This window comes from Podarcis cretensis (assembly GCF_951804945.1).
Source record: "Podarcis cretensis genome assembly, chromosome: 14".
NCBI classification, from domain to species: domain Eukaryota; kingdom Metazoa; phylum Chordata; class Lepidosauria; order Squamata; family Lacertidae; genus Podarcis; species Podarcis cretensis.
The window spans coordinates 26,435,071-26,460,553 of record NC_137183.1 but is presented as its reverse complement, the minus strand read 5'-3'; the positions used below and the strand labels follow the sequence as shown (position 1 = coordinate 26,460,553).

At 45.7% G+C, this 25,483-nt stretch overlaps 2 protein-coding genes across 4 annotated transcripts; one reads left to right on the top strand and one right to left on the bottom strand.

The window, feature by feature from the left end:
* On the top strand, positions 1–14,909 carry PARP16 (poly(ADP-ribose) polymerase family member 16). Of its 3 annotated transcripts, none has more exons than XM_079954374.1 (8): positions 1–150; positions 645–739; positions 1,096–1,302; positions 2,683–2,820; positions 3,860–4,066; positions 4,519–4,690; positions 12,141–12,282; positions 13,022–14,909. In XM_079954374.1, exons 2-8 carry the CDS (start codon positions 737–739, stop codon positions 13,161–13,163), a joined length of 1,011 nt encoding a protein of 336 aa, XP_079810500.1. In that variant the 5' UTR covers positions 1–150; positions 645–736; the 3' UTR covers positions 13,164–14,909. The 3 variants fall into 3 exon arrangements, with proteins under 3 accessions (XP_079810500.1, XP_079810502.1, XP_079810501.1); XM_079954375.1 differs by lacking the exon at positions 1–150 and adding an exon at positions 152–283; XM_079954376.1 differs by lacking the exon at positions 645–739 and having other exon boundaries at positions 51–150.
* LOC307203484 (gonadotropin-releasing hormone II receptor-like) lies at positions 13,587–24,519 on the bottom strand. Its single transcript, XM_079954369.1, has 4 exons — positions 24,107–24,519; positions 20,139–20,657; positions 18,382–18,583; positions 13,587–16,336 (listed from the first exon to the last, which is right to left on the bottom strand). Exons 2-4 carry the CDS (start codon positions 20,652–20,654, stop codon positions 15,930–15,932), a joined length of 1,125 nt encoding a protein of 374 aa, XP_079810495.1. The 5' UTR covers positions 20,655–20,657; positions 24,107–24,519; the 3' UTR covers positions 13,587–15,929.
* Positions 24,520–25,483: the final 964 nt, after the last annotated feature.

Below are 25,483 nucleotides of genomic sequence, written 5' to 3'. Positions count from 1 at the left end.
CGCTCAGAATCAACTGCTGGCAGACTTCTGGCTTCAGCTCCTGCTACTGCGCATGGCTGAGCTGAGCTGAGCATGTTCAGTAGGCATTGGGAGGGCCTCTTCTCCCCTTCCACCTCAGTGAGAGTCGCCTTTTGCTGAGTAGCCCCTGAGGTAGGCCGGAGGGCGAGGGGAAGAATAAAGACCACACACACAAAAAAATGTCAAGGAGAGAGGGGAAGACGCTTTTTGGGCAGCGTGAGATCCTGCCCGTTTAACAGCTGCCTTACAGGCCGAAGTTCAACAGGTGAAGCTTGGATACAAACGATAAAAACAGACCTGTTGGGCTTCAGCCCGTTACAGAGCTGCTAAAACACTTGCTTGCTAGGCAGTTGTATCTTCTGATTTATGTCTCCCCACCCCCCAAAATACTTGCAGTCTGCCATATTTGGGTCGGTGGGGTGGGGGTGGGGGTGGGGGTGGGTTTTCCAAGCTGGAAGGTGCAGTGATGCAGCTGCGCAAAGTCTCACCTGTTGAATGCCTGGCTGCCATGTGACGGTTTAAAGAGTAGATGCGTAGCCTCGGGCGGCACCAGTGAGGGTAACTTTAATTCTGAATGCTGCAGAATGTTATTTTATCATCTCTGTTTTGTTGTTCTTTCAACTCAGCGTCTGGGAAGAGTAGGATCGCTGTTCCCCGGGAAACGTCTGTTTGCTTGTGGGGATGTTTGCTGGAGACCTTATGGCCTGGTTCGCATGACATGGTAAGCCAAATGGGGACTTTTGAGGACTATGCAAATGTGTGGGTACCCAGAGAGAAGCGCTTAGCTGCTTGGCTTCTCCTTGGTATTCCCCCCCCCCCCCATGCTGAGCTTGTTATCTGAACCAAGGCCCTTGAGTCCAGGTTTGAATGACGTGCCAAACGCTGGCTTAGCTTGGTGCAGCACAGGAGTAAAAAAAAAGACGAGGGAAGGAGGGAGCAGAGTGCCCGGGAACGCCTCTCCAGGAGGCAGCACATTAGCTTGGTCCCAGTAAGCTATAGCCTGGCTAATGGTGTTGTGTGAACCAGGCCGCTCCCAACTCTTGATTTTTCTAACTTTCGCCTGTGTTTTAATGGCAGGAGGGCCCCTTGGCAATGCAGGTGCCGGCTGCCGGGGTCGCGGGCCTCCGAGAGCGGGTGCGAGAGGCCCTCAAGGCAGACCTCTTGGCTGCAGACCTGAAGTGCAGCTTCTTCGTCTCTGCCCTGCAGAGCTACAAGCGGGATTCTGTCCTTCGGCCCTTCCCAGGACTCTATACCACGGACGAGACCAAGGATTTCGAGGCTTTGGTGAGTAGGTGGTGGGCTCTACATCACTGGAAGTTTTTAAACAGAGACTGAATGGCCATCTACCAGGAATGATGATGATGATTGCTGCAATTCCTGCATTGCCAGGGGTTGGACTACATGGCCCTTTATATGCCTACAATTCTATGATTCTATCAGTAATTATTATTATTCACATAGTGGCGCATAGTTCTACTAGGGAACTCCTGAGAGGGTCTTGTCCCTGACTTTGCCTCTGAAATGCAGCTCAAGGCCAGAAACAAGCTGTTCTCCTCCCCAACTTGCAGGGGTGGGAGCAGGAATTTCAAAAACAAGCTTCTTCCCTACCCGAGCTTGGAATTGACGTAGGGGATGGAAGGTTGTTTTGCCTGGTTTTCTGCTTGTAAGGGGCTTTGAGATTCCTGCATCTAGTTGGACCGGATGACCCAGGGGGTCCCTGCCAACCCTACAATTCTCTGATTCTATTGAGTACTTGGTAAATTCCCACCCAAAGTAATCCCAACATCCCTCATGGTTTAGGGCAGTGGTTCTCAAAGGGTGTAGCAAGCCACACTGGTGTGGCAGGAGAGGATGGCAAGTGTTTCGGGAAAATCAAATAAACATTTAAACATCTCATTGTAGTGTAGTGTAGCGTAGCGTAGTATAGTATCATATCGTATCAATTTTAAAAAAATTATTATTACAGTGGTACCTCTGGTTACGAACTTAATTTGTTCCGGAGGTCTGTTCTTAACCCGAAACCGTTCTTAACCTGAGGCGTGCTTTCACTAATGAGGCCTCCCGCTGCCGCATGATTTCCATTCTCATCCTGGGGCAAAGTTTGTAACCCGAGGTACTACTTCTGGGTTAGCGGAGTTTGTAACCTGAAGCGTTTGTAACCCGAGGTACCACTGTATTGGATATACAACCAGAAACAGTACCCCTTTCTGCAAATATCTTCCCATTCTAAGCAGACAAGGGTGCCCAGGAGTCGTTAGAGGAGTGATGTTTCGTAATGAAAGATAGTTGAGCTCTGTTGTGTTCTAAAAGAATTCCACCCTTGCCATTTGTGGGGTTGTTCACAGTGCCACCATGCATATGGAAATAAATGCCACCAGTTATGAGGATCTGTTAGATGAAATGGTTCAACTTTGATGGATTGAGGAGAGAACAGGAAGCCGTGTGGGTGTGGGTGTCTCCGTCCATGTGGAGTTTGTGTTCCAAGAGGGCGAATAAGAAGGCCTATAGGATTTGTCCACAGGGATTTGCTTGCCAGCTAATGCCCTGAAGACATGTGTTGGAGACGTTGCCTTTCTTTCACCACTAGGGGGTCTCTCTAACTGTGTGAGATGCTCAAGGAAAGCCAGCAACCCTTGTTTCTCTCTGTCTCTCTCTCTCTGTCAGCTTGCAGATACAAATGCCTTGGTGAGCTTGAAAGAGCTGCTTGAGTTGGCCCAAGACACAGGCACAAGAGGTTGGGAGTTGCTGGGCTGGGTTTTGTCTTCCAAGGCCCTGTGCATCCACAGCACAAGCAAAAAGGAGGTGAGAGGCGATGCTGGCGACAACCCACTTATTGAACGTGTGCAAATGGATCCAAGGAATATTGGAGGTGTCAGGGGTGTCAGCAATCTGCATCTGGGCACAAGGCTGCGGGGGAGAGTAAGCATGTTAAAGCAGAATCTAGACAAATGGATAACATGTTTTGTTTTATGGTATTTTTTTAAAAAATAATATTTTTAAATTATTTTTTGGACAAAAGAGAGGACCTGTGAGGTGGTTAACAGATGGCAAAAATGCAATGCAGGAGCGAGTCAAACCTATCTATCTATCTATCTATCTATCTATCTATCTATCTATCTATCTATGTGCATATATATGCATACACGCACACAATTTTTTTCTTGAATGTTTCAAACCTTTTCACATTAACCTTCAAATCAACTAATTCCATTGCTTAGTAAGTCAACTCCTTTCCCCCTCACCTCAACAGTGTCTTTGCTCAAACCTTTTCCACTACAATATATCCTCATCGATTACAAAAAGTTAACTGAGCATCAGTGAGCCAAAAGCCCAGCAGAGGAGACTCTGAAATCTCGGAGGTTACTGAATGCCTTTTAAAAATGCACAGCCTCCCACTGGCTTCAGCATGGGCCAGGGAAGAGCTGGGACAACCCCTGCTTTCAGTATTACTGGGGTGTCTTGTTAAGCGGAGTCCCAAGACTTGGGGGAAGAGCCTTAACTCAGTGGTGGCGTACCTGCTTTGCAGGTTCAATCCCTGCCTTCTCCAGGAAAGACCTGTGCCTGAAATCCTGGGCAGCTGCTGCTAGTCCGTGCAGACATTACTGACCTAGATTGGCCAGGGGAAAACAGCTTCCTGTGTTTATTAAAGATACTATTTTACTTCCCATGGGGATGATTTCTGCCTTTAAATCAGCTTTTGCCAGCCTGGGGCCTGCCGGGTGTTTCAGACCACAACTTGCATTAGCCCAGGGGCTGGTGGGAGTTGTAGTCCAAAACATCTAGAGGGCACTGGATTCTCAGAGCAACCCAGTAACTTCAATATATTTTATTGGTGTTGAAGTATAAGAAGATCCAGGAACTGACAGGAGTGCCCTGCGTCCCCGTCCCTGCACCAGACTTCCTGTTTGAAATCACTTATTCCAGTCAAATGAACGCCAAATTTGAAGAGACCAAGGCGGGACGAGACCTCATCTATGCATTCCATGGGAGCCGGCTGGAGAACTTCCACTCCATCGTGCACAATGGGTTACAGTGCCATTTAAACCGGGTAAGGTTTGAGTCTGGGTTGTATTTCAGAATTGAATATATTTCACATCTGGCAACCAGTGCTGGTTTCAGATAGCACATGGGTAGGCGAGGACTTCCGAGGCCCGTTTGAAAACCTCAGCATTCACTTCCAGGTTGTCGGCATTCGGGTTCTGTATTGTTCGGCTTCTGAAGCATTCGACAACCGAGGTTCCACTGTAATGTATTTAGTGTTAGCTCTGGAAGTGTATACTTGATTCTGGCCATACTAAGCCTCCTGATGTGTATTTTGCTGTAGACTGCTTAGCTTGGTCAGAAAGCCACCGCCAATCAGTTCAGACTGAACTAGGTCTAAATCAGCTTCCTAAAACACTTCTAGGAATGAGACAGATTTGCTGTGATTGGATATGTTTGAAATGGCTGGCTGCCAGCGTGCAGCCCAGTTCATGTGCAACCCTGTCCTGCTTTTTCTAGACCTCCTTATTTGGGGAAGGCACCTACCTCACCAGTGACCTGAGCCTCGCTCTCCTCTATAGCCCCCATGGCCTCGGCTGGCAGCAGAGCCTGATGGGACCGATCCTCAGCTGTGTTGCCGTGTGTGAGATCATCGATCACCCAGATGTAAAATGCCAGGTGAAAAAGAAAGGTGAATCTAAAAAAGACTTGACTCAGTGCAGCTGCTTAGGCCCCCAGCTCCCATCAGCCCCCAGCCAGCACAGCTGTGCTTTCATCAACTCCATCCTCGGTTCAGCTGTACTGGCAGGTGCTGATGGGAGTTGTAGGCTACAACATCTGGTACTAGATGGATAGCTTAATTGGTTAAGAGTGTGGGGCTGATAACACCAAGACTGCAGCTTCGATCCCCATATGGGACAGACAGCTGCATATTCCTGCATTGCAGGGGTTGGACTAGACCAACCTTTCTCTCTCTTTTTTTAAAAAAAATATTTTATTAAGTTTTCATAGTACACAATATACATACAAGATCCCTTCACCAAAAAATAGTACACAAAAAAGCCAGAACAAATACACCAAAAAACCATATAGAAAAAAGGAAATAAAAAATAAAAAAGGAAAAGAAGAAAACCAACCATTCAATACAATTTTTTTATATATAACTAACTGGACTTCCTCACATCTCCTTTACCCTGCATTATTTATATTAAAAATATCAGCAAATTATTACCTTGTTTCATACCTTATTTTGTACTTTCCAAATATTATACTTCTAGATTTAAGATAATTTTTATCATTTACTCATACCTTAAATTTAAACATATTGTTGCCTTAAATTTCGACCTTTTCTTACTTATAACTTAATTTTCTATTTTACAAAATCTATTTGCTGGAACTGAGATTTTCTAAATCGTGCAGATACTTAACATTCATACAACTTATATTGTTTTTGTAAATAGTCCTTAAACTTCTTCCAGTCCTCTTCCGTTGTTTCTTCTCCCAAGTCTCGGATTCTGCCAGTCATTTCAGCCAATTCCATATAATCCATCAATTGCGTCTGCCACTCTTCCAGTGTGGGCAAGTCTTGTGTCTTCCAATACTTTGCAATAAGTATTCTTGCTGCTGTTGTCGCATACATAAAGAAACTTCTGTCCTTCTTTGACACTTTCTGGCCGACAATGCCCAAGAGGAAGGCCTCCGGTTTCTTAACAAAGGTATATTTAAATACCTTTTTTAGTTCATTATAGATCATTTCCCAGAAGACCCTCACTTTTGGGCATGTCCACCAAAGATGAAAGAATGTCCCCTCAGCCTCTCTACATTTCCAACATTTATTATCAGACAGGTGATATATTTTTGCAAGCTTGACTGGGGTCATGTACCACCTATATATCATTTTCATAATATTCTCCTTCAAGGCATTACATGCCATGAATTTTATTCCGGTGGTCCATAACCTTTCCCAGTCCTCAAACATAATGTTATACCCAATATCCTGAGCCCATTTTATCATGGCTGATTTAACAGTCTCATCCTGTGTGTTCCATTTAAGCAGCAAGTTATACATTCTCGAAAGTACCTTAGTCTTTGGTTCCAACAGTTCTGTCTCTAATTTCGACTTCTCTACCTGGAATCCTATCTTTTTATCCAATATAAAAACCTCTTGAATTTGAGCGTAGTGTAACCAGTCTTGCACCTTATTCTTTAATTTCTCCAAGCTCTGCAACCTCCATTTGTCTCCAATTTTTTCTATTATTTCCCAATATTTCGGCCAACAGGCCTCCATATTGAGTCTTTTCCGGGCCTTAGCCTCCATTGGTGATAGCCATCTCGGGGTCTTACTTTCTAGTAAGTCTTTATATTTTGTCCAGACAATAAATATTGCTTTTCTGACAATATGGTTTTTGAACATTTTATGAATCTTTACCTTGTCGTACCACAAGTATGCATGCCAACCAAAAGCATTGTTAAACCCTTCCAGATCTAGGACATCAGTGTTCTCAAGAAGTAACCAATCTTTCATCCAGCAGAAAGCTGCAGCTTCATAATATAACTTTAAATCTGGCAGGGCAAACCCCCCTCTTTCTTTTGCATCAGTTAATATTTTAAATTTTATTCGGGGCTTTTTGCCCTGCCAGATAAACTTAGAAATATCTTTCTGCCATTTTCCAAAACATTCCACTCTGTCCACAATCTGTAGAGTTTGAAACAAAAACAACATCTTTGGCAATACATTCATCTTTATAGCTGCAATTCGACCCAGCAAGGAAAGTTTCAATCTTGACCAAATTTCTAAATCCTTTTTAATTTCTGACCAACATTTTTCATAGTTATCTTTAAATAAATTCAAATTTTTAGCAGTCAAATTAACCCCTAGGTACTTCACTTTTTTAACCACATTTAACTCTGTCTCATTCTGAAACCTTTCTGCTTCCAAAGATGTCAGATTTTTTACCAAAACCTTAGTTTTTTGCTTATTCAATTTGAATCCCGCCACCCGACCAAACTCATATATCAGTTCCAAAACTCTTTTCGTACTAGATTCTGGCTCCTGTAATGTTATTACCAAGTCATCTGCAAAAGCTTTCAATTTATACTGTTTCACTCCGACCTGTATTCCTTGCACCAACCGGTCCTCCCTAATCATGTTCAAAAGCACCTCTAGGACTGAAATAAATAACAGAGGGGATAAGGGGCAACCTTGTCGAGTTCCTTTTTCAATTTTAAACTCTTCTGTCACCACATTGTTAACTATCAATTTAGCTTTTTGCTCTGAGTAAATTGCCTCTATTCCATTTTCAAACCCCCGTCCCACTCCCATCCCTTCCAAGTTTTTCTTCATAAACCTCCAAGAAATGTTGTCAAAGGCCTTCTCCGCATCAATAAAAATTAACACTGCTTTTGTGTTAATATTAGTTTGCAAAAGTTCCAAAATGTTCCTAGTATTATCAAACAAATGTCTACCTGGAAGAAAGCCTGCCTGATCTTTATGAATTACTTCATTTAGCACTTTTTTAAATCTACTTGCCAAAATATCCGCAAAGATTTTATAATCCACATTTAGGAGTAAGATGGGACGGTAGTTCTTAAGTTGAGTCTTTTCAGATTCCACTTTAGGTATCAATGTGATGAAAGCTTCTTTCCACGATTCTGGTGCCTTCTTTCCCTCCATGATCTGGTTACAGACCTCCATTAGTGGTTGTGTCAAAAAATCTTTCAATGTCTTGTAATACTTGGAGGTAAGACCATCAGGTCCTGGAGATTTGCCTAGTTGCATATTCTGAATGGCACCCTCAATTTCTTGTTGCGTTATTTTATCATTTAGGATTGTTCTCTTTTCCTGGGATAATTTTGGTAGTCCATTATTTTTTAGGAAATGGTCTATCTCAGTCTCTTCCTGCGGCCCTTGCATATAAAGTTGTTTGAAATATCTCTGGAAGCACTTTCTAATTTCCTCTGGTTTCTGGATATTCCTCCCTTCAATCTCTAAATTGATAACCGTGTTCAATTTTTGTCTCTTTTTCAACTGCCATGCAAGCAGTTTCCCACACTTATTCGCTGATTCAAATGATCTTTGTTTCATCTGTTTAATTTTCCACTCAACTTCTTGATTTATCAATTTAGCGTATTGTGCTTGGTAAAATTTAATTTCTCTCAGAACCTCCTGTGATTTAGGTTTTGATCTCAATTTTTTCTCACCATCTCTTATCTTGTCTAAAATCTTATCCTTTTTTTCATTCCAAAGTCTTTTCTTTATTGTGTTCTGTTGTATCAAAAACCCTCTCATAACTGCTTTACTTGCGTCCCAGATTATTCTTTTTTCCACCGTAGTATTCAAATTTATTTCAAAATAGTCTTTTAAGGTTTTTTGGGCCTTCTTGACAATCTCCTGATCTCTTAATAGGGTGTCATTCATTTTCCATCTGAAGAAACCGGTTGGAATAAGTCTCATTTCCACTTTCATAGCATTATGGTCGGAGCAGGTTTTTGGGCAGATTTCCACTTTTCTAGTCTTAGGTGCCAGTCCTTTAGTTATCCATATTTGGTCGATTCTTGTCCATGACAGGTGGGCTTCAGAAAAGAAAGTTCCTTCTCTGCCTAAGGGGTTCTTTGTCCTCCATATATCAATCAAATCCATATTGTCAGTTAGTTCAAAGAAAGTTTTAGGTAGTCTGCCGTCATTTGTTAAATTTTGATTTTGTGACTTATCCATATTTGTAGAGACCACTCCATTCATATCTCCCATCATAATGATGTTGGTATAGTCCAGATAGTCCAGAATTGTCTCATGCAGTTTCCTGTAAAATTCTGATTTCCCCTCATTCGGCGCATAAATTCCTAATATTAAAAACTTTTCTCCTTGGACCTGTATTTCAATTGCCAAAATTCTTCCTTGCACGTCTTTAAATAAGAGCTTTGGTGACAGGCTCTCCTTTGCATAAATCACCACTCCTCTTTTCTTAACTTTGTCCGATGAAATAAATTCTTGGCCTAGTCTTTTATTAATTAACACTTTTCTGTGAAGCCTAGTCACATGTGTTTCCTGCAAGCAAATAATGTCCAATTGTTCTTTTTTCAATATATGAAAAATTCTTCTTCTTTTTTCTGGGGAATTTCTGCCATTTATATTCCAACTAAGAAGCTGCAGAGACATCCTGGATCAGTCTGTTAGTCCTGTGGTGGCGTCTCTTTCTTTTGGTCCTCTGGTCCCGAGGGTGTAGGTGCAGGTGGAGGTATAGGTGGAGGTGGTGGCCAAGATCCTGTTGTTCCTTTCTGTAGGTCCTCTTCGTGGTCGTTCAAAAACTTTTGTTGATCTTCAGCTGTTTTGATTTTAACTTTCTTTCCTTTGAAGTTGAAGGATAGTCCTTGAGGAAACTCCCACCTAAAGAGAATTGAGTTGCTTCTCAGTAGTCTTGTTAATTCTATATAAGTATCTCTAAGGTCCAAAAGTTGTTTCGGGATGTCTTTGTAGATTTCTGCCTTGATGCCTTGGATAACAAGTGATTTTCCAAAATGAAGGCCTAGTATTTTATCTCTCTCTTGCTTAGATCTCAAGATGATCAGACAGTCTCTGGATCTGTCCTTCCTCACCACTCTTCCCAATCTAAAAGCAGTTACAATTTTAAAGTCCTTATCTTCTTCTATGCCCCAGAACTTTGTAATTTCTGGTGTCAAATAACCAATCAGATCTTCCTGTTCAAGTTCTGGGATAGCTCTCAACCTAAGATTATTTTCCCTATTCTTCAGTTCCGTCATAGCCAGGTAGGCCTGCTGTTCCTTGATCTGTTTGTGCAAGGGCTTTACCTCCACTTTTAATGCGTCAACTTTCTGATTGGCTGCCTCTGCTTTCTGATTGGCTTCCTCAGCCAATTTACGGTTTTCCACAGTTGCTTCCTGAATATTCCCAATTGCTTGTGTATGTTGAGCAACTTGATCAGTCAGTTTGCTAATAGTGGCTGTTGCTTGGTCAATTTTGGACAAATGCTCATCCGCCTTTTTATTTAAAATTGCCAGTTGTTCCAAAATTTGATTTAAAACTGTTTCAGATTCTCCAGATGCCATATCCTTTGGTGCAGTTTGCGCAACTACCTCTTCTTGTACTAGAACAGCTGGGACAGAAGATCTGCGTGGCTGAGAAGTCAAAGTTGTTTGTACTAGTTGTTTAGCTTTCGTTTTAGCCAATCTTGCTTTCCCTGTGCCACTCATTCCAATCCTGACTACGTGCCAAGGTTAAATTGTATACAGTCCCGTGGGAAAGACAGTTCCAAAGAGTAAACAACAAGGCAGCAAAGAGTCAAAACAAAATACAGTTCCCAGAAAATTATAAATCCAAAGTCCTCTAGGGGGAGTACATTTGTACTTCAGCAGAAAGAAAGGACTGTACCGCCATTAAAATCCCAGCAGTTAAAGACAGATTTAAAGAGAACCTTCAAATTCCTTTTGGTTTGTAGAGCTTCCTCAATGTTAAAACAAAGTCTTTGAAGATGTGCAAGATACAGTTCCCCAGTTTGTAACTAAACTGTAGCGCTCAAATGTAGCACTTTCAGAATTAAAAACATTTCAGCAATTTGACAGCTCTTTGTTGCCCCGGCAGTCCGTGACTTTGGGCTTCTCAGTTTATAAATCCACAAAGGAGAGGAAAGGTCCAATCAAAAGCCAGCAAAATTAAAGCAAAATTGTCTCTTTTCAATTATTATTAAAAACAAAGTTCAATTATTGCGCGAAAATACACGCTTTTTACAGCCCTTTTTGAATGCTTCCAGCTTGTCAAAGTCTTTGCTTTGATCCTTTAAGCACAGTCAGGAGACGGACTTCCTGGTTACGTCTCCCGCTTTTAGCCGAATTTCAATCACTTTAGTCCCAAATTTTTAGAATCCCCTACTCACGGGTTTGTAGTTTGAAGTCTGATGTTCCAGGAAAAAAGGTCAGCGCTCATCGGCAGCAGCCGCACGGCTTCACTCCCGCAGAAAGAGCGATGAACTCACAGCATCGCTCCCCCTTCCACGCTCCGGAGCCCCTTACGGGGTTCCTTCCTCGTTTCTGGGGGGGCTTCTGGTGCCCGCCGAGTCCCACGGCCACAGGCTCACTCTGCCTCTGGTTTTTCTTAGTGGGTCTCCGATTTGCCGTAGCGGACGACCCTTTTCTGCGGGGCCCCTCTTCACAGCGCGAAGAGGACCGCCATTGCCGTTTCGCGCCGCCTCCGGAAGCTAGACCAACCTTTCTCAACCTGTGGGTCCCCAGATGTTGTTGAACTACAAGTCCCATCACCCCTAGCTAGCAAGGCCAGAGCTCAGGGATGATGGGAGTTGTAGTTCAACAACATCTGGGGACCCACAGGTTGAGAACTGCTGAGCTAGACGATCCTCAGGGTCCCTTCCAACTCTACAGTCTGGAGGGCACCCAGTTGGGGAAGACAGGGCTGAAGCAGCCTCACGTGTGATCAGATCATTGGTCCATCTAGCTTGGCTGGGCAACATTTTGTCTCTCGAGAGCCTTGCAGGAACACCTGCTGGAGGTGGGAGGAGCCAGAGTCAAAAGCCAGCAGTGGGAGGGGCCAGAGTCAAAAGGAAGCAGGCCACCGTCCCCTTTTTCTCTAGCTTTTTCTGACACACCCTTCTCTCCTTCCCTGTCCAGTAGGCAAGAGGATCAGATAAACTCTGAACTGCTGGCTTTTGAAATTGCACGGAAGGCCATGTGACGTTAGAGTGAGGTCCACCCTGATCTAGCCCTTTATAGTCTCCTGTGAGGCAGTGACTCTCCAAGAGAGAGAAAATGGTCACTCCAAAATCTGTTGCTTGAGGCCTCTGCATGCAAATGGTCTAGGTTCAATTCCTGACAGCATCTCCAGGTAGGGCTGTGAGAGATGCCCTGCTTCAAACCCCTGGAGAGCTGCTGCCAGTCAGAGTAGACAGTAGTGAGCTAGATGGGCCAGTGGTTCAACTCGGTATCAGGGATCTTCCTGTGTTCCTTTGAGATGCCTGCACTTTACTCAGAAAACAGACACAGCAATTCATGGGGCACATGGCAAGACCTGTGCTGGTGTCAGGAACTGATCCCTTTACCCCGAGACCTCCAGTGCGCTTGTGTCTTTCACCTCCTTGTCTAAGTCTAAGAGGCCCTCTTCTGCTCATTTTGACCAGATTCTAAAGAAATAGACAAGAAAAGAGCCAGAGTGAGGAACAGTGAAGGGGGTGATGTTCCCCAGAAATACTTTGTCGTCACGAACAATCAGCTGATACGGGTGAAGTACTTGCTCGTCTATTCGCAGAAGCAGCACCGGAGGTAAGTGCCCTTCTGCCACCCTCCTCGCCCCCAAATACCCTGAAAGCAAGTGCTTTGTAAGTTCATCTGAAACCTTGTGCTTCAAAAATGCAGGAAAACCTCTAACATAACGGACAGGACTGTAAGGGATGAGTGTGCAAAACAAGTTGTTTTGCAGTGTTGGCATCACTCAGAAGACTTCTGCACAAACGCAAAAAAAACACAGTTCGCTGCTGTGGTTGCAGAAGTTCAATTTATCTTTTTGTTAACTTTTGCAAAAATGCATATGCAGAATCCTGAACACACACACATTGTACACATAGTAGTATTTTGACCCATATATATTTTGCCAGTGGTCTTCAGCACGGGCAACCAAAATGAGAAAAGTATTCAAAAGACAATAAAACAGCTTTCAAAACCAGCCATATGAAAATACATTAAAAATGCACACATTGAAAACACACAGTATGTGCCCAATGGACCAGTGTGTCTGGCTGTTAACCAGAAGGTTGGTGGTTCAAGCCCATCCAGGGACAGCTGTGAGCAGAATTCCTGCATTGCAGGGGGTTGAACTGGATGATCCTCAGGGTCGCTTCCAACTCTACAATTCTATGTTTAAAAAGAGCCATTGCGGCCATATCTAAACCAGCAGCAAAGCTTTGGCCTGGGCATACAATCACATTGCGGGGGGTAGGGGCTTTGAAAAGTTGCGCCTCCTTGTGACTGGATGTAGTTATTGCTGTCTCTTTTTTCTCTCTAGGCCTGCTAGCCAGTCGTGGGTCTCTAAGCATCGCTTCGCTGTCATGATGAGCCTGTATCTGCTGCTGCTGGTTGCCATCGGGGCTAGCAACTCCCCAGCTTTCCTCTACTATTGGAACAGGATTTTTGACTTAAAACAATGAACTTGTGGGGATGGGACAGGGCTGCCGACCCTCACCATATGCCTTAATATTGAGCAATCTAAAGCCTTCATGAAACTTTCCACTCTGAAGCTGGGGGGCCCCTCTGGGGGCTGGGGTAGGATGTTTCAGCTGCCTTAACTTTCCTGGCACAGCTATTTCATATCTCTCTGGTTTTGCCTTGCTTCTCTGAACACGAGTCAGGTAGGTGGACCCTCCTTAGCTTAAAGATGGAGCAGGACGATGCAGGTGACAGGAAGTGCAGAAATCCTGCAGAACAGGGACTGGCAAGACTTAAGGGTGGGGGTGGAGTCCCATGTCTGCAATCACTAGCAAGAGCTTCAGTGCCCTGTGCAAGGAAGTGTGATGTTCTTCATCTCAAATCTCCCCCTTGCACTCTTTTCTGATTTGGGCATTAGAAATAAATTTCCTGAATTCTCTCTCTCCTCCCCCCCCCCCCCATAATATCATATGAATGACGGAAGAGCTGGGTCAGAGTCAGACCAGATGCCCTTTTGCCCAGCAGCCCTTCTTACAGTGGCCACCTGTATGCCGCAATGAAAAGTTTAGAAGCAGGACCATGTGCACTTTCCTGCCTGGCTTGTGATTGCCAGAAATTGATGCTCAGAGGCAATCCCTAGCTAGACGGACTCATAGTCTGACACACCTAAGGCACCTTCCTGTGTCCTGATTTGGCCCAAGACAACATAAGAGCCCTGTCAGAGGAGGCCCAACTAGCCCAGCTGCCTGTTCTTGCAGTGTTCAACCAGATACCCCTGAGAAGCATGCAAGTAGGAATGAGCGCAACTCTGGGTGTGAGAAAGAAGACAAGAGACCCTGTGTCCCTTGAAACATGATTTCCACTCCAGCATTCACCTGCCAAATGCCCAAGTCAGAAACACGTTCCCAGTCTGAGAGCAAAGGCATGCCGTCTGCATCCTGTTGCTTCTCCTCAGCTGCTGGGCTGCCCCTTCCTTTGTGCTTCTCCCTATTCCTCTTTCTCTTGCTTCTCCCTGTGACCAGCCTGCCGCCGCCCTCCTTTCAGCTGGTTGGGGCTTATCTTGCGGGAACACCTTCCTCAAAGGGGGAGAACCATCTCTCTCCAGACAGTCCCCTTTTCCCCAAAGCAAGGCAACAGTGTGGAGCAGCGTCTGTCCTCCAGCAGAGAAGCACAGGTGGCTCTCGGAGCAACAATCACTTGGCTCAGGGGGACGGGACCCTGGGGCCCTCCAGATGTTATGGGGCTCCAGCTCCTATCATCCCTGACTATTTGCCCTGCTGGGGAGCTGCTGAGAGTCTTAAGAGCCCATGCAGGAACTCAGGGTTTCCACCTGTGATCTGACTGTAGGAAAAACCACACGCCGGCTGAGCACTGGAAGAGATATTGCAAATGGCAAGATCATCTCCACTGCAGCTCAGGATGGTAACACCTGTAAGAGGCAGAGGGTGGCTCAAGTTGCGAAGGTGGAAAAATAAGTAAATGGACTTCTTTCGGTTTGGACTTTGCAAAACAGACCTTCTGGGTGATTTTTGCATTTGCCTTCCTGGTTTTATTCTGCGTAGCAGCCGCTTTACAAATCACACACCGAGGGCAGTTGGTTCGAGTCCCCTCTTCTCCACAGGCCTTAGGGCAAATCACTTGTCAACACCAGCCCTCCATTGATAAAATGGGAATTGTGGCGGCCTACCTCGCAAGCTTGTTGTAAAGGCAATTGCAATAAAGACTCTCATGCACTTTGAACATTAGAACTGCAACATATGCATGGTAAGTCATGACGCTCCTATTTTGAGGGTGGGGAGAGGGCTGCCCTGAGACACTAAGCTCCAAGGAACTGTTCATCTAACTCCCAGGGAGTGGGCTGGGTATATGCTAGTGGTGGGTGGGGGCAGAGGGAAGAGTGGGCAGGCCAACACATTTGCCTCTTAACCCTGGTACAGTTGGGTACATTCCAGCCATGCCAAAGGCAGAGATTTCTGGATGCACCCACTTGCCCATCCTTCATCCTTCATCCAGGCAGCAATAATAATAATAATAATAATAATACAGATTTTATTATATGGTCACAGACCCAATAACAGTTAATAGTAATAATAAAACTGCTACTAGAACAAAAATCATGCTACCCCAATAAAGCATAATATAATTTCTGAAAAGGTATCCAATTGGCCTAATACAGCTTTAAAAATTGACATTGCACAATGTGTTGAGTCTCAAGTGGCTGCATTTTGTTCAGGATGATTGTGGGACAGAATTCGACCCTCCCCACTCCCAAATGTTTAACAACAGCTTGACATCTTAACTTCCATTTATGCTGAGATCTCGGTACAAATGGGCCCACTCAGTGTTTGCCGGGGCCTGCTTCATACATGCCTGTTCATCGCTTGATGCCTGTGGCATAAACTGGTGACTTGTGTGTGCAGGAACTGTTTGACTCATTATCTCAGTGGCAGAGCATCTTTGCATCCAGACAGCCCCGGGTTCCAGTCCCAGTCATCTCCAGGCACAGTTGGCGGCAATCCCTGCCTGAAATATTGGAGAGCTGCTGCTGGTAAATGCGGACGATACTGTGCTGGATTCACCAAGTGTGTGACTTGGGATCAGGCACCCTCCTATATCCCTAGATCACCTTAAACCTAGTGCAGCTTAAGAGAGTTGGTCCAGACATTTAGTCCTCGAGTGCACAGTTAAGACAGGTGTAGCAATTCAGGTGTTCTGCCTGCATAAGTGAGCTTGCCCTGAGTTTCATCCCTCCCAGAGGGTTTTCCCCTCTAGAACACAGTGTGCATAGTCCCTCCGTTGGAAACACTTGACGGCACCTGACCCTGGTCATGAGAGTCTTTATGGTTCATCTCTGAAACAGATGCAAGTTTTTTCTCCTGGTGGGCCACCGTCACTTTCAGGTTCCTGATGCACAGTTTCATGTCCTCTCGAAAGGACGGGGTGTAAAGGCCGTAGACGATGGGATCCGTACAAGTGTGCAGCAGGCCGAAGAGGAAGAGGAAGTGGTTGATGTACTCCGGCATTCTGCGGATCATGTCAGGCTGGAACCAGTACCACAAGCCCAGGAGGTAATAAGGGGTCCAGCAAACGATGAAAGAAGCCACAATCACAACCGTCATTCGGAGTGTCTTCATTCTGGCCTTGGAGATGTGGTCGTCCTTCCCTCTGGCGAGACCTGTGGGAGAGGCTCAAAGGAGTCAGTTGTGGGACAAAAGGTTGCCCTCTTCCGAATGAAATGTAGGCCCCACTCTGGGCTGGAGTGATCCAAGAGCAGGTGGGGCAGGGCCCCTCTGGACGGGTGATGGCGTTGTTGCTTTGCAGTTGTATTCTGTATAGCAGAGGTTTTCAACCTTTTTGAGCCCATGGCTCCCTTGACCAACTACATTCTTTCTGCGGCTCCCCTGTGAGGAAACACGCTCTAAGCCTCAGAAGCCCAGTTATGTCACCCCTTGCTAGGCTTGCCACACGTAAGGAAAATTCCAGACATGTCCTGGTTTTTGGGTGTAAAAATGGCATCAGGGGGGAATTTTGCTGAATAGGCAAAATGTCAGGGAAAACCCAGATGTATTGCAATGCGATGTAAAAAAAACAACTTTGTCTGTGTCAGGAATTTTACTTTTTGAAATACAGCAACCCTACTCTTTGCCTGCAGAGCCAGCAGTCCCTCACCCCTTTTCGAATACCCTCCCTTGTGGAGTGTTCCCTCAGCCTCCTCTCTCTCCTCTCTCCTTGGGAGTCCTCCAAGCAGCTGCTGCCACTGTCCCTGGTCTCTGAGCCGCCGCCCCAAAGAGAGGTGCCGCCTCAAGCCACCCCACAGGGGACCAGGAAGAGGATACCCCTAGCTTTAGCAGCCTGACGTAGACTAACCAAAGGTGAACCCCCTGGTCCAGCCCCACAGGCACCATTAACCTGGGGAGCTTGTAGCTAGGGCTGTTGTAACAAACAGCTACGCAAGCCTTTGGGAGACAGAATCAGAGGAGGGAGGGAGGGAAAGAAGGACAGAGGCCAGTGTTGCCGGGGGCAGCCCTGACCATCATTCAAGGCACCCCAGGGTGCCACAGCCCACTGGTTGAAAACCACTACTGTATAGGGTTGCCAGGCAGGGAGCATCCCAGACCCTGAAACTGCAGGGGCCAAACCTGAGCTTCAGGGGCAGCCCCTGGTGATTCTTCCTCTGTGCTCCCTTCCACCACTGAGCCCTGGAAATGGAGGTTAATTGGGAGAGGGACGGAGGGAGAGGAGGAGGGCAGATCCCTCCAGGTAGTTGTGCAGTACTTTGCGGGCTGCTCCTGCTGGACTGAAGCTTACAAGATGCACACATAGTCTTAAGAATGAAAGTAAAGGCACTCTCAGTCACCTAGATATTCAAGCCCTCCCCTGGAGGGGGCCAGGCAAACCTGGAGAGTTCAGGTTAGCCCCAGAGGTCTGGCAACCCTATTCCTGTAACATGTCATCAAGGCAATACTAGTGCATTTTTGGTGGATTTATACTGGACAATCCACGCACCAATCTGCTTTATTAGTCGTTGTGTGACTCTTCCCCAACATTACCATATTATTGCCATCCTGCGCTATAGCTCACCAAAAGTGGGACAAAAAATAATAATTAAACCAGAACATAAGTGGCATGAAAAGTTTCAGGTTTTCTGCAGGAAGTTATGAGACATGCACTGATTGGAAACAAAGCTGAAACTTTTTCAGGTGCAGACAGTATCAAAAGTACGATTGTATATAACTGCCCCAACACCAACATGAGCACGAATCATCATGAATTTGCAATAAAAAAAGACTATCTGGAGGGGCCCATAGAGCTTTTCCCATTGGAGAAATGGGTCTTCAAGTGTCTACCTTGTTAGGGTTTACTGTTGTTATAAATGTATTTGCTGTTTAACTGCTTTTAAATATGTGCAAATCACCTTGAGACAATTGTTCAGAAGGCAATTACCAGTAATAAATCACAGGTGGTAATAGTAATAGTAATAATAGGGGGCAGGAGAAAGAGTAGTAGTAGTAGTAGTCGTAGTAGTAATAATAATAATAATACAGGCACAATCCTCAGCCATTTTGTAGCTATAAGGTCAGTGCCAAACCCTGAGAACAAGGCAGAAAAATGGAAGGCTGTTTTTCAGGGTAAGAGAAACCTTTTGAGAAACTGGAAAAACACAAGCTGAAGGGCATCTCATTGTTCCCACCCAATGCAGTTGAGGGGAGGCCAACTCACCTTTGTTAATTTTCAGCTGCTTGCTGATCTCAAATAAGATGCGGACATAGCAGACGACCATCACGGTCAGCGGGGTGACATAGAGGGTGGTGAAAGTGAACATGTTGTAGGTGGTCTCCTGCCAGTGCTCTCTGAAACTCCCATGTGTCACACACTGGGTGAAATTGACGCCCGGGATGGTGTACAGGTGGAAAAGGAAAAGCTGAAATGGAAAAGTAAAACAGTCTAATAATATACACACTTATTAATTTACATACATATATTGGTTTGTTATTATATTAATTATCAATGCATTATTATTTATGTACAAATATGCAGCACTCTGAGATTTGAAATACTGCGCAGTACATAAAGGCTTTTAAATAATGTATAATGACACACACACATACAAATACATTCAGGCAGCTAAAATAACCCACTGTAAAACAAGGCATCAATTTCCCTGCTTCTCCCTCCCCGCCCCCAAATAAATGCAGGATGGGAAAACGTCAGAAGGATGAAATTAGTAATAATGACATTCTAAATGCCAGCATTCTCCGTTTCAGCCTTCATGCTCAAACACTGCATGATTCAGAAATCATGTATATAAGGAAGCTGTTCCCCATGAGGCTGCTTTTATGGAGTGTTCACACATTATGTTCTACAAGTGCACAATCTCTGTGTGTACCTCTCTACACAAATCCTTGAGCTGTGCACTCAGTGTGCAATCTGTGCACCTGCGTACACACTAACCATGATGAAAAATCGAAAAATCAGTAAGTGTACGCTCTGTCTCACAAACACGTGTACAGAGAGCTTGTACTTGTGTTCTGTGCAGTGCGCGAACAAGCCTGATATACTTCGGGTATCGCACTTATATTTCTGCTCTGAACGTTGTCCTTCAGTATCCTGGCTGATGAAGTTACAGATAGGTAGCCGTGTTGGTCTGCCATAGTCAAAACAAAAAAAATTCCTTCCAGTAGCACCTTAAAGACCAACTAAGTTAGTTCTTGGTATGAGCTTTCGTGTGCATGCACACTTGTATCTGGTATCTGAAGAAGTGTGCATGCACACGAAAGCTCATACCAAGAACTAACTTAGTTGGTCTTTAAGGTGCTACTGGAAGGAATTTTTTTTGTTCTGGCTGATGAAGATAGTGACATTACCCTAGCAAAATACTCTGTAAGATCCCTGCAAGAACGACACAGGAAGCGAATTAAACAGGCAACTGTGGCGATGCACCAGAATGTATACAATCTCTTACTTGGGTTCTGGCATTGTGGGGAGGGAGGGGGGGAGGTGCTTGTTATTGTTTGGTTTTGTATTTCTCACTGTATTCCATTACTGTTTTGTGGCTTGGTACAATATGTACGAGACGCGGGTGGCACTGTGGTCTAAACCGCAGAGCCTAGGGCTTGCCAATCAGAAGGTTGGCGGTTTGAATCCCTGCGATGGGGTGAGCTCCCGTTGCTTGGTCCCAGCTTCTGCCCACCTATCAGTTCAAAAGCAGGTCAAAGTGCAAGTAGATAAATAGGTACCACTCCGGTGGGAAGGTAAATGGCGTTTCCATGTGCTGCTCTGGTTCACCAGAAGCGGCTTAGTCATGCTGGCCACATCACCCGGAAGCTGTACGGCGGCTCCCTTGGCCGGTAAAGTGAGATGAGCGCCACAACCCCAGAGTCGTCCATGACTGGACCTAACGGTCAGGGGTGCCTTTACCTTTACCTTACAATATGTGCACCTCCCTGAACAAGCCTTCTGTCCTCATGGATTCCTACCTGGGGAGCGGCCAGCAGGACACTGAGAATCCACGCGACAGAGAGCATGATCCGGTTGCGGCGGCTGGAGTTAGCAAACGAAAAGGGGTGCAGGATGGCAGAGTGCCGGTCCAAGCTGATCACCACCAGCACCAGGGCGGCTGAGTACATGGCAAAGAGCTTGAGGAAGTTCAGGAACCTGCACAGGGCATCGCCAGCGTACCACTGGACCGTGATATTCCACACAGCGTCCAGGGGCATGACGGTCATAGTGACCAGCAAGTCGGCCACGGTCAGGCTCAGGATGAGCAGCTGGACGTGGGACTTCCGTCTCTTTCTCGTGACGCTGTACAAAACGGCAAGGTTGCTGCATGCTGCAATGACGAAGAAGCAGCCCGTGATGACAACTCGAGCTTTGGCAGCGAGTGTGAAGGTTGGCTCCACCCAGCCCTTTGGGCAAACCACAGATGCAGAGATGTTCTCATCCACAACGTGGCATCTTTGTGGGTGATTCATCAGGTGTTCTCTGTCTGTCATTACCTGGAGAAAATATTAATCATCTATTATTATTATTATTATTATTATTATTATTATTATTATTATTATTTAATTTATTGGATCTATCTATCTGGGGACGCGGGTAGCGCTGTGGGTTAAACCACAGCGCCTAGGACTTGCCAATCAGAAGGTCGGTGGTTTGAATCCCCATGACGGGCTGAGCTCCGGTTGCTTGGTCCCTGCTCCTGCCAACCTAGCAGTTCGAAAGCGCGTCAAAGTGCAAGTAGATAAATAGGTACCACTCCAGCAGGAAGGTAAACGGCGTTTCCATGCGCTGCTCTGGTTCGCCAGAAGCAGCTTAGTCATGCTGGCCACATGACCCGGAAGCTGCATGCCGGCTGCCTCGGCCAGTAAAGCAAGATGAGCGCCGCAACCCCAGAGTTGGCCATGACTGGACCTAATGGTCAGGGGTCCTTTTACCTTTATCTATCTATCTGTCATCTATCTATCTATATGTTATACACAAATAACATAACATGGCATCCCACCACCCCCGTAACAGGTATTGGGTTGTATATTAACATGAATGAATCTCATCGGTCCATATGGGTTATCCAAATGTCCAGGATATAATGTTCCAGGGACAGTACAAAATTCCTAGAATCATAGTTCTGTAGTTGGAAAGGACCCCCAGGGTCATGTAACTCAAGCCCCTGCAATGTGAGAATCACAGCTAAAGAATCCAACCTCTGCGTAAAACTGCCAAGAGTCCACCCACTTCCCAGGTAGTCCATTCCACTCTTGAACAGCTTTTGTAGTTGGAGTCAGTCAGCACCCCACCTCCCCAGGCCAGGTGGAGAAGGGAAAGGCCAGCAAGGCAGGGAACAGGTTTTCCAGGGCTCACAGCCAACACTGTGAGAATGGGATGCTGGACTAGACAGGTCACTGACTTCGTCCAGCAGGTTCTTATTCTAGCAGAGAGAAACATAGTAGTGTGTGTGTGTGTGTGTGTGTGTGTGTGTTAGAGAGAGAGAGAGAGAGAGAGAGAGAGAGAGAGAGAGAGAGAGAGTTTGCTGGATTATTATGGAATAGGGCTGATAGACAATTCCCAACCAATGACATTGTTTATTTGGATGATAGGTTTGGCAGGGAAGGCTGAATCTGGAAGTTAGGGAGGCAAATGGACGACCCACCAACATATGTATATCTAAAATCAGCAAGGTAATGAAGATGAGGGCATCTTTTGAATGTGCGCCATCCTGCCAATTCCATCTTCCCTTCTGCTCAACATGATGGCATCCATAATTATTCACAAGCTCCATCGTTGTTCACAGATGGGAAGAACAGGTTATTTGTGGGTGTTGGCTGACGTACACACACGCGCGCACAAACGCACACACACACACACCCTTTGCAAATCCAGGAAAAAATAGGTTCTTAATTAAGATGTCTCTTAATTAAGATGTCCTGATCTGGCAAGGGAGAGCTACTTGTCTAGCCAGCAGTACAGTCTTCAGCCCCCTAGTGAATTTGCTGGATGCACCTGAGGTATTTCAGATGCTCAGTCCGTCATGGGGCTAGGAGCCAGGCACAAGGAAGTGCAAGCAGAGGGGGATTGGGGCCTGTGTCTTTCATAGCCATGAGATGAGCGCCGCAACCCCAGAGTCGGTCATGACTGGACCTAATGGTCAGGGGTCCCTTTACCTTTACTTTTTATGGAGTACTGCTATAAGTTCAACAGTGGGGTGGGGGACCTTTTTGGCTCCACAGGCCAAATCCTTATGAGGATCTGCCTTGCGGGGCCAACTTTGACAGGTGGGTGGCAGTCAATCACACGACAGCATACCGGGCCACACCACCTTCCTTGCCACCCACTCCACCCACCCTGCTTCGCACCCTCCTTAACTGTCCCTGAACTCTGGTAATTTGTTTATTTAATTTTTATCACATTTAAATCCCACTTTTCTTCCAAGGAGCTCAAGGCCCCTTCTTCTCTTCGTCCTCATTTTATACTCACAACAGCCCTGTGAGGTAGGTTAGGCTGAGGGACTATGGCTGGCTCAAGGTCACCCAGTATTATATGTCTTCTGCTGGTCTGAACAGAGGAAAGAGATTTTGTTTGTTTGTGTGTGTGTGTGTGTGTGTGTTTGTGTGTGTAGAAACCAGCCTACTGACTCTGGCATGAGACCCAACCACTTGGGCTGAAATAAGTCCGCCACCCCCCGCTTTAATTTAAAATGTCCTATGGCCCCATTCAGGCCCCGATTCCTGCCTCCCCTTCCTTTCCCTGGTTCTGCCCTCACGGTAGACACATGACAGCCTCTAATGTGATTCTGCACAGGTCTACTCAAGTGCAAGTACCATGAAGTTCAATGGGTCTGATTCCCCAGCTGAGCAGGCATAGGACTGCAGCCTTAGGAACCAAGCAGGCAATCTTTGAAGCAGAGCCAGTTTTGAGAACTCGGCGCTTACTGCGTCTCAATCAATAAAATGACGTACTGAGCTCAGTTCTAAAATTCCAGTAAGCAGATGTAAAAATCCCAGTAAATGCCAATTTAAATCTGAGTGCATACTCATGGCTCTATCAATCAGAACTTCCAGTGACAGGCCATCTGAGGGAGTTTGCGCCATTGTCCAACAGCTCTTATTGCCAGGAAGTTCTTCCTAATGGTCAACTAAGGCTGCATAGACACCAAGCATTTAAAGCACACACACACAAAACACACACAGACAGCTACAGTTACCATCGTCCTTAACAAACTACAGTTCCCTGGATTCTTGGAGGAGGGGAACATGCTTTAAATGTGGTTATATGTATGGCTCCCCACCAACGACACTCCCCCTCCCTTTCGAATTAGAAAAAATAAGAATCTACAGCATCACATGTCACACTAAATCACCTATATAAAATGGATGATATCAATAATCAGAGTGGACAGTTTTATATCACCCAAGCCTAATAAAAATATGAGCCATCATACTTATTTAGAGAATGGGAGCTGCAATAGCTGTACTAGGGGAGAAAGGGGTAAGAAATGAGAAAAGCAGTCGATGATAAAGTAAAATAAAACGACTGTTTTCTGTTGATAGTTTTAAATACATTGAGAGTAGGAATTCTACCGTTTCTATACAGTACAGAAATATTAGCAAAACAAAGGACGCTTAGCTATCTACTTCACATATATAAATAAGAGGCTAACATGCTCTTGCTATCATGGAAGTGAAATTGGAAATAAGTGACTTTTAAAGAAATCAGCTTTTTTTTAAAAAAAAAGACAAGTAGGAAAAGGACCAAGCTGATCAACAGCCCGACCCTCTCTCTGCGTAAGAAGACAATTTGGCTGAGTTCTATGGGGTTTTACCCCCAAGTTAACAGCCCCAGCATTTGCAGACTCTTTCTCCCATAACTGGCCAGCCTCTAAAACAAAAGTCAGCAGGGCATTTCAAAGGCAATCAGGAACCCAGTCCTGGTCCGAGTCCCACTATTGTACCTGCACATGTCCTTGAAAGGAGAGAGAAGAAAAGGCTGCCCGGTTTCGTTTCCTTCCCCGGCTGATGCCAAATCTTACCAACCGGCTCTCCGCAATGCCCTCAGCACCGCATTTCTGCTCCTGGGTGGCATCTGAGACGGGAAAGGTGAGCTGGGAAGCTGGCAGTTCTGCCCTAGGACTTTCTCTGCAGGCAAGGGAGATGCCATCCCAAGAGTCTCTGCCAGCCTGCTTCGACTCCTGCCACCGGCTTTGGAGTCAGCCACCTCCAGGCCCCCCCTTAAGCCTCCCCCCAGCTTTGCGGGAAGCGCAAAGAGGCTTTGTCAAAGCACAGAGGCTGTGAAACCGTGCAGAGGACGCGATGCCACAACAGAGAGGGTTTGCAGAGAGCGCTTCAGGCAGGCAGGCAGGCAGGCAGGCAGGCAGGCAGGCAGGCGAGATGCTCTTTGCAGTAACTGGCAACACTTTAGGTACGTATGCTTAGTGCTGCCGTTCAGGTTGGCAGATGTAGGAAGAAATCAAAGCTAGGGACATGCACAGGGACTACTGCCCTCCTCCATTCGCTGCCCCCACCCCCCGCTGCCCCTTGAGTTGAGGATGGGGAAGATACTGGCTTTGCTTTGAATTTTAATGCAAAGCTGGCGAATTCGCACTTCCTAATTCACACAGCTAGCTATCCTTTGAAATCTGCACCGACCCGAATGTTGCAATGCAGGTATCTGACTGATCGATATGTAGAAAAATGTGGATCTTAGGGGGAAGGGTGTAGGAAAAGGGTGTCTGTCTGTCAAGATAATGTACAGAAATGCATTAGCCTAGGGGGAATTGCTTGCGTAAGTGTGCATGCAAATATGTATATCTTTGGAGAAATTTGCATTGAAATGCTGGTGAATTTTCATGAGGACATTAAAGAAAAATTCGCAAACTTCTCTGTGTTGTTTTTTTTTTACTGTTAGAAGACACCCCCCCACACACACACAATTCCCCTCACAGAGCTACAATTCCCAGAATGGTTTAACAATCAGTCCCTCTTCTGGGAATTCACCACCCTGAGCAAACTACAATTCCCAGGTTTCTTTGCGGGAAGCCATGACTGCTTAAAGTGGTATGATACTGCTTTCTGTGTCTAGTGCAGATGGAGCCAAAGTTTGAGGGAAATAAGCTTTAATTTTTAATGGAAAGGTTTCCACCCAGCCTGCCTTCAGGTCACCTGCCTGCTCTGTGCCATTTCACATCTGAGCCCTCTCCTTATTCAGTTCCTCGACTTGCCACTGCTCCTAGTGACCCCCTGAGACCACCTTTTCCACATGCTGCCTCCTTGTCAGGTGTTTTGCTGCTGTTTCAGGCAGGGATTTTCCAGCCCTATCTGGAGATGCTGTT

What these genes read in the sequence shown, in the direction of transcription:
- PARP16 (XM_079954374.1), top strand. An exon ending in TACAGTGCCATTTAAACCGG is followed by an intron (nt 4,067 to 4,518) that starts GTAAGGTTTGAG and finishes TGCTTTTTCTAG; the next exon opens with ACCTCCTTATTTGGGGAAGG. An exon ending in ATGCCAGGTGAAAAAGAAAG is followed by an intron (nt 4,691 to 12,140) that starts GTGAATCTAAAA and finishes CATTTTGACCAG; the next exon opens with ATTCTAAAGAAATAGACAAG.
- LOC307203484 (XM_079954369.1), bottom strand. Translation starts at nt 20,654, where the DNA reads ATGACAGACAGAGAACACCTGATGAATCACCCACAAAGATGCCACGTT. An exon ending in TCCTGCTGGCCGCTCCCCAG is followed by an intron (nt 18,584 to 20,138) that starts GTAGGAATCCAT and finishes TTTCCATTTCAG; the next exon opens with CTTTTCCTTTTCCACCTGTA. An exon ending in GCAGCTGAAAATTAACAAAG is followed by an intron (nt 16,337 to 18,381) that starts GTGAGTTGGCCT and finishes CCTCTCCCACAG; the next exon opens with GTCTCGCCAGAGGGAAGGAC.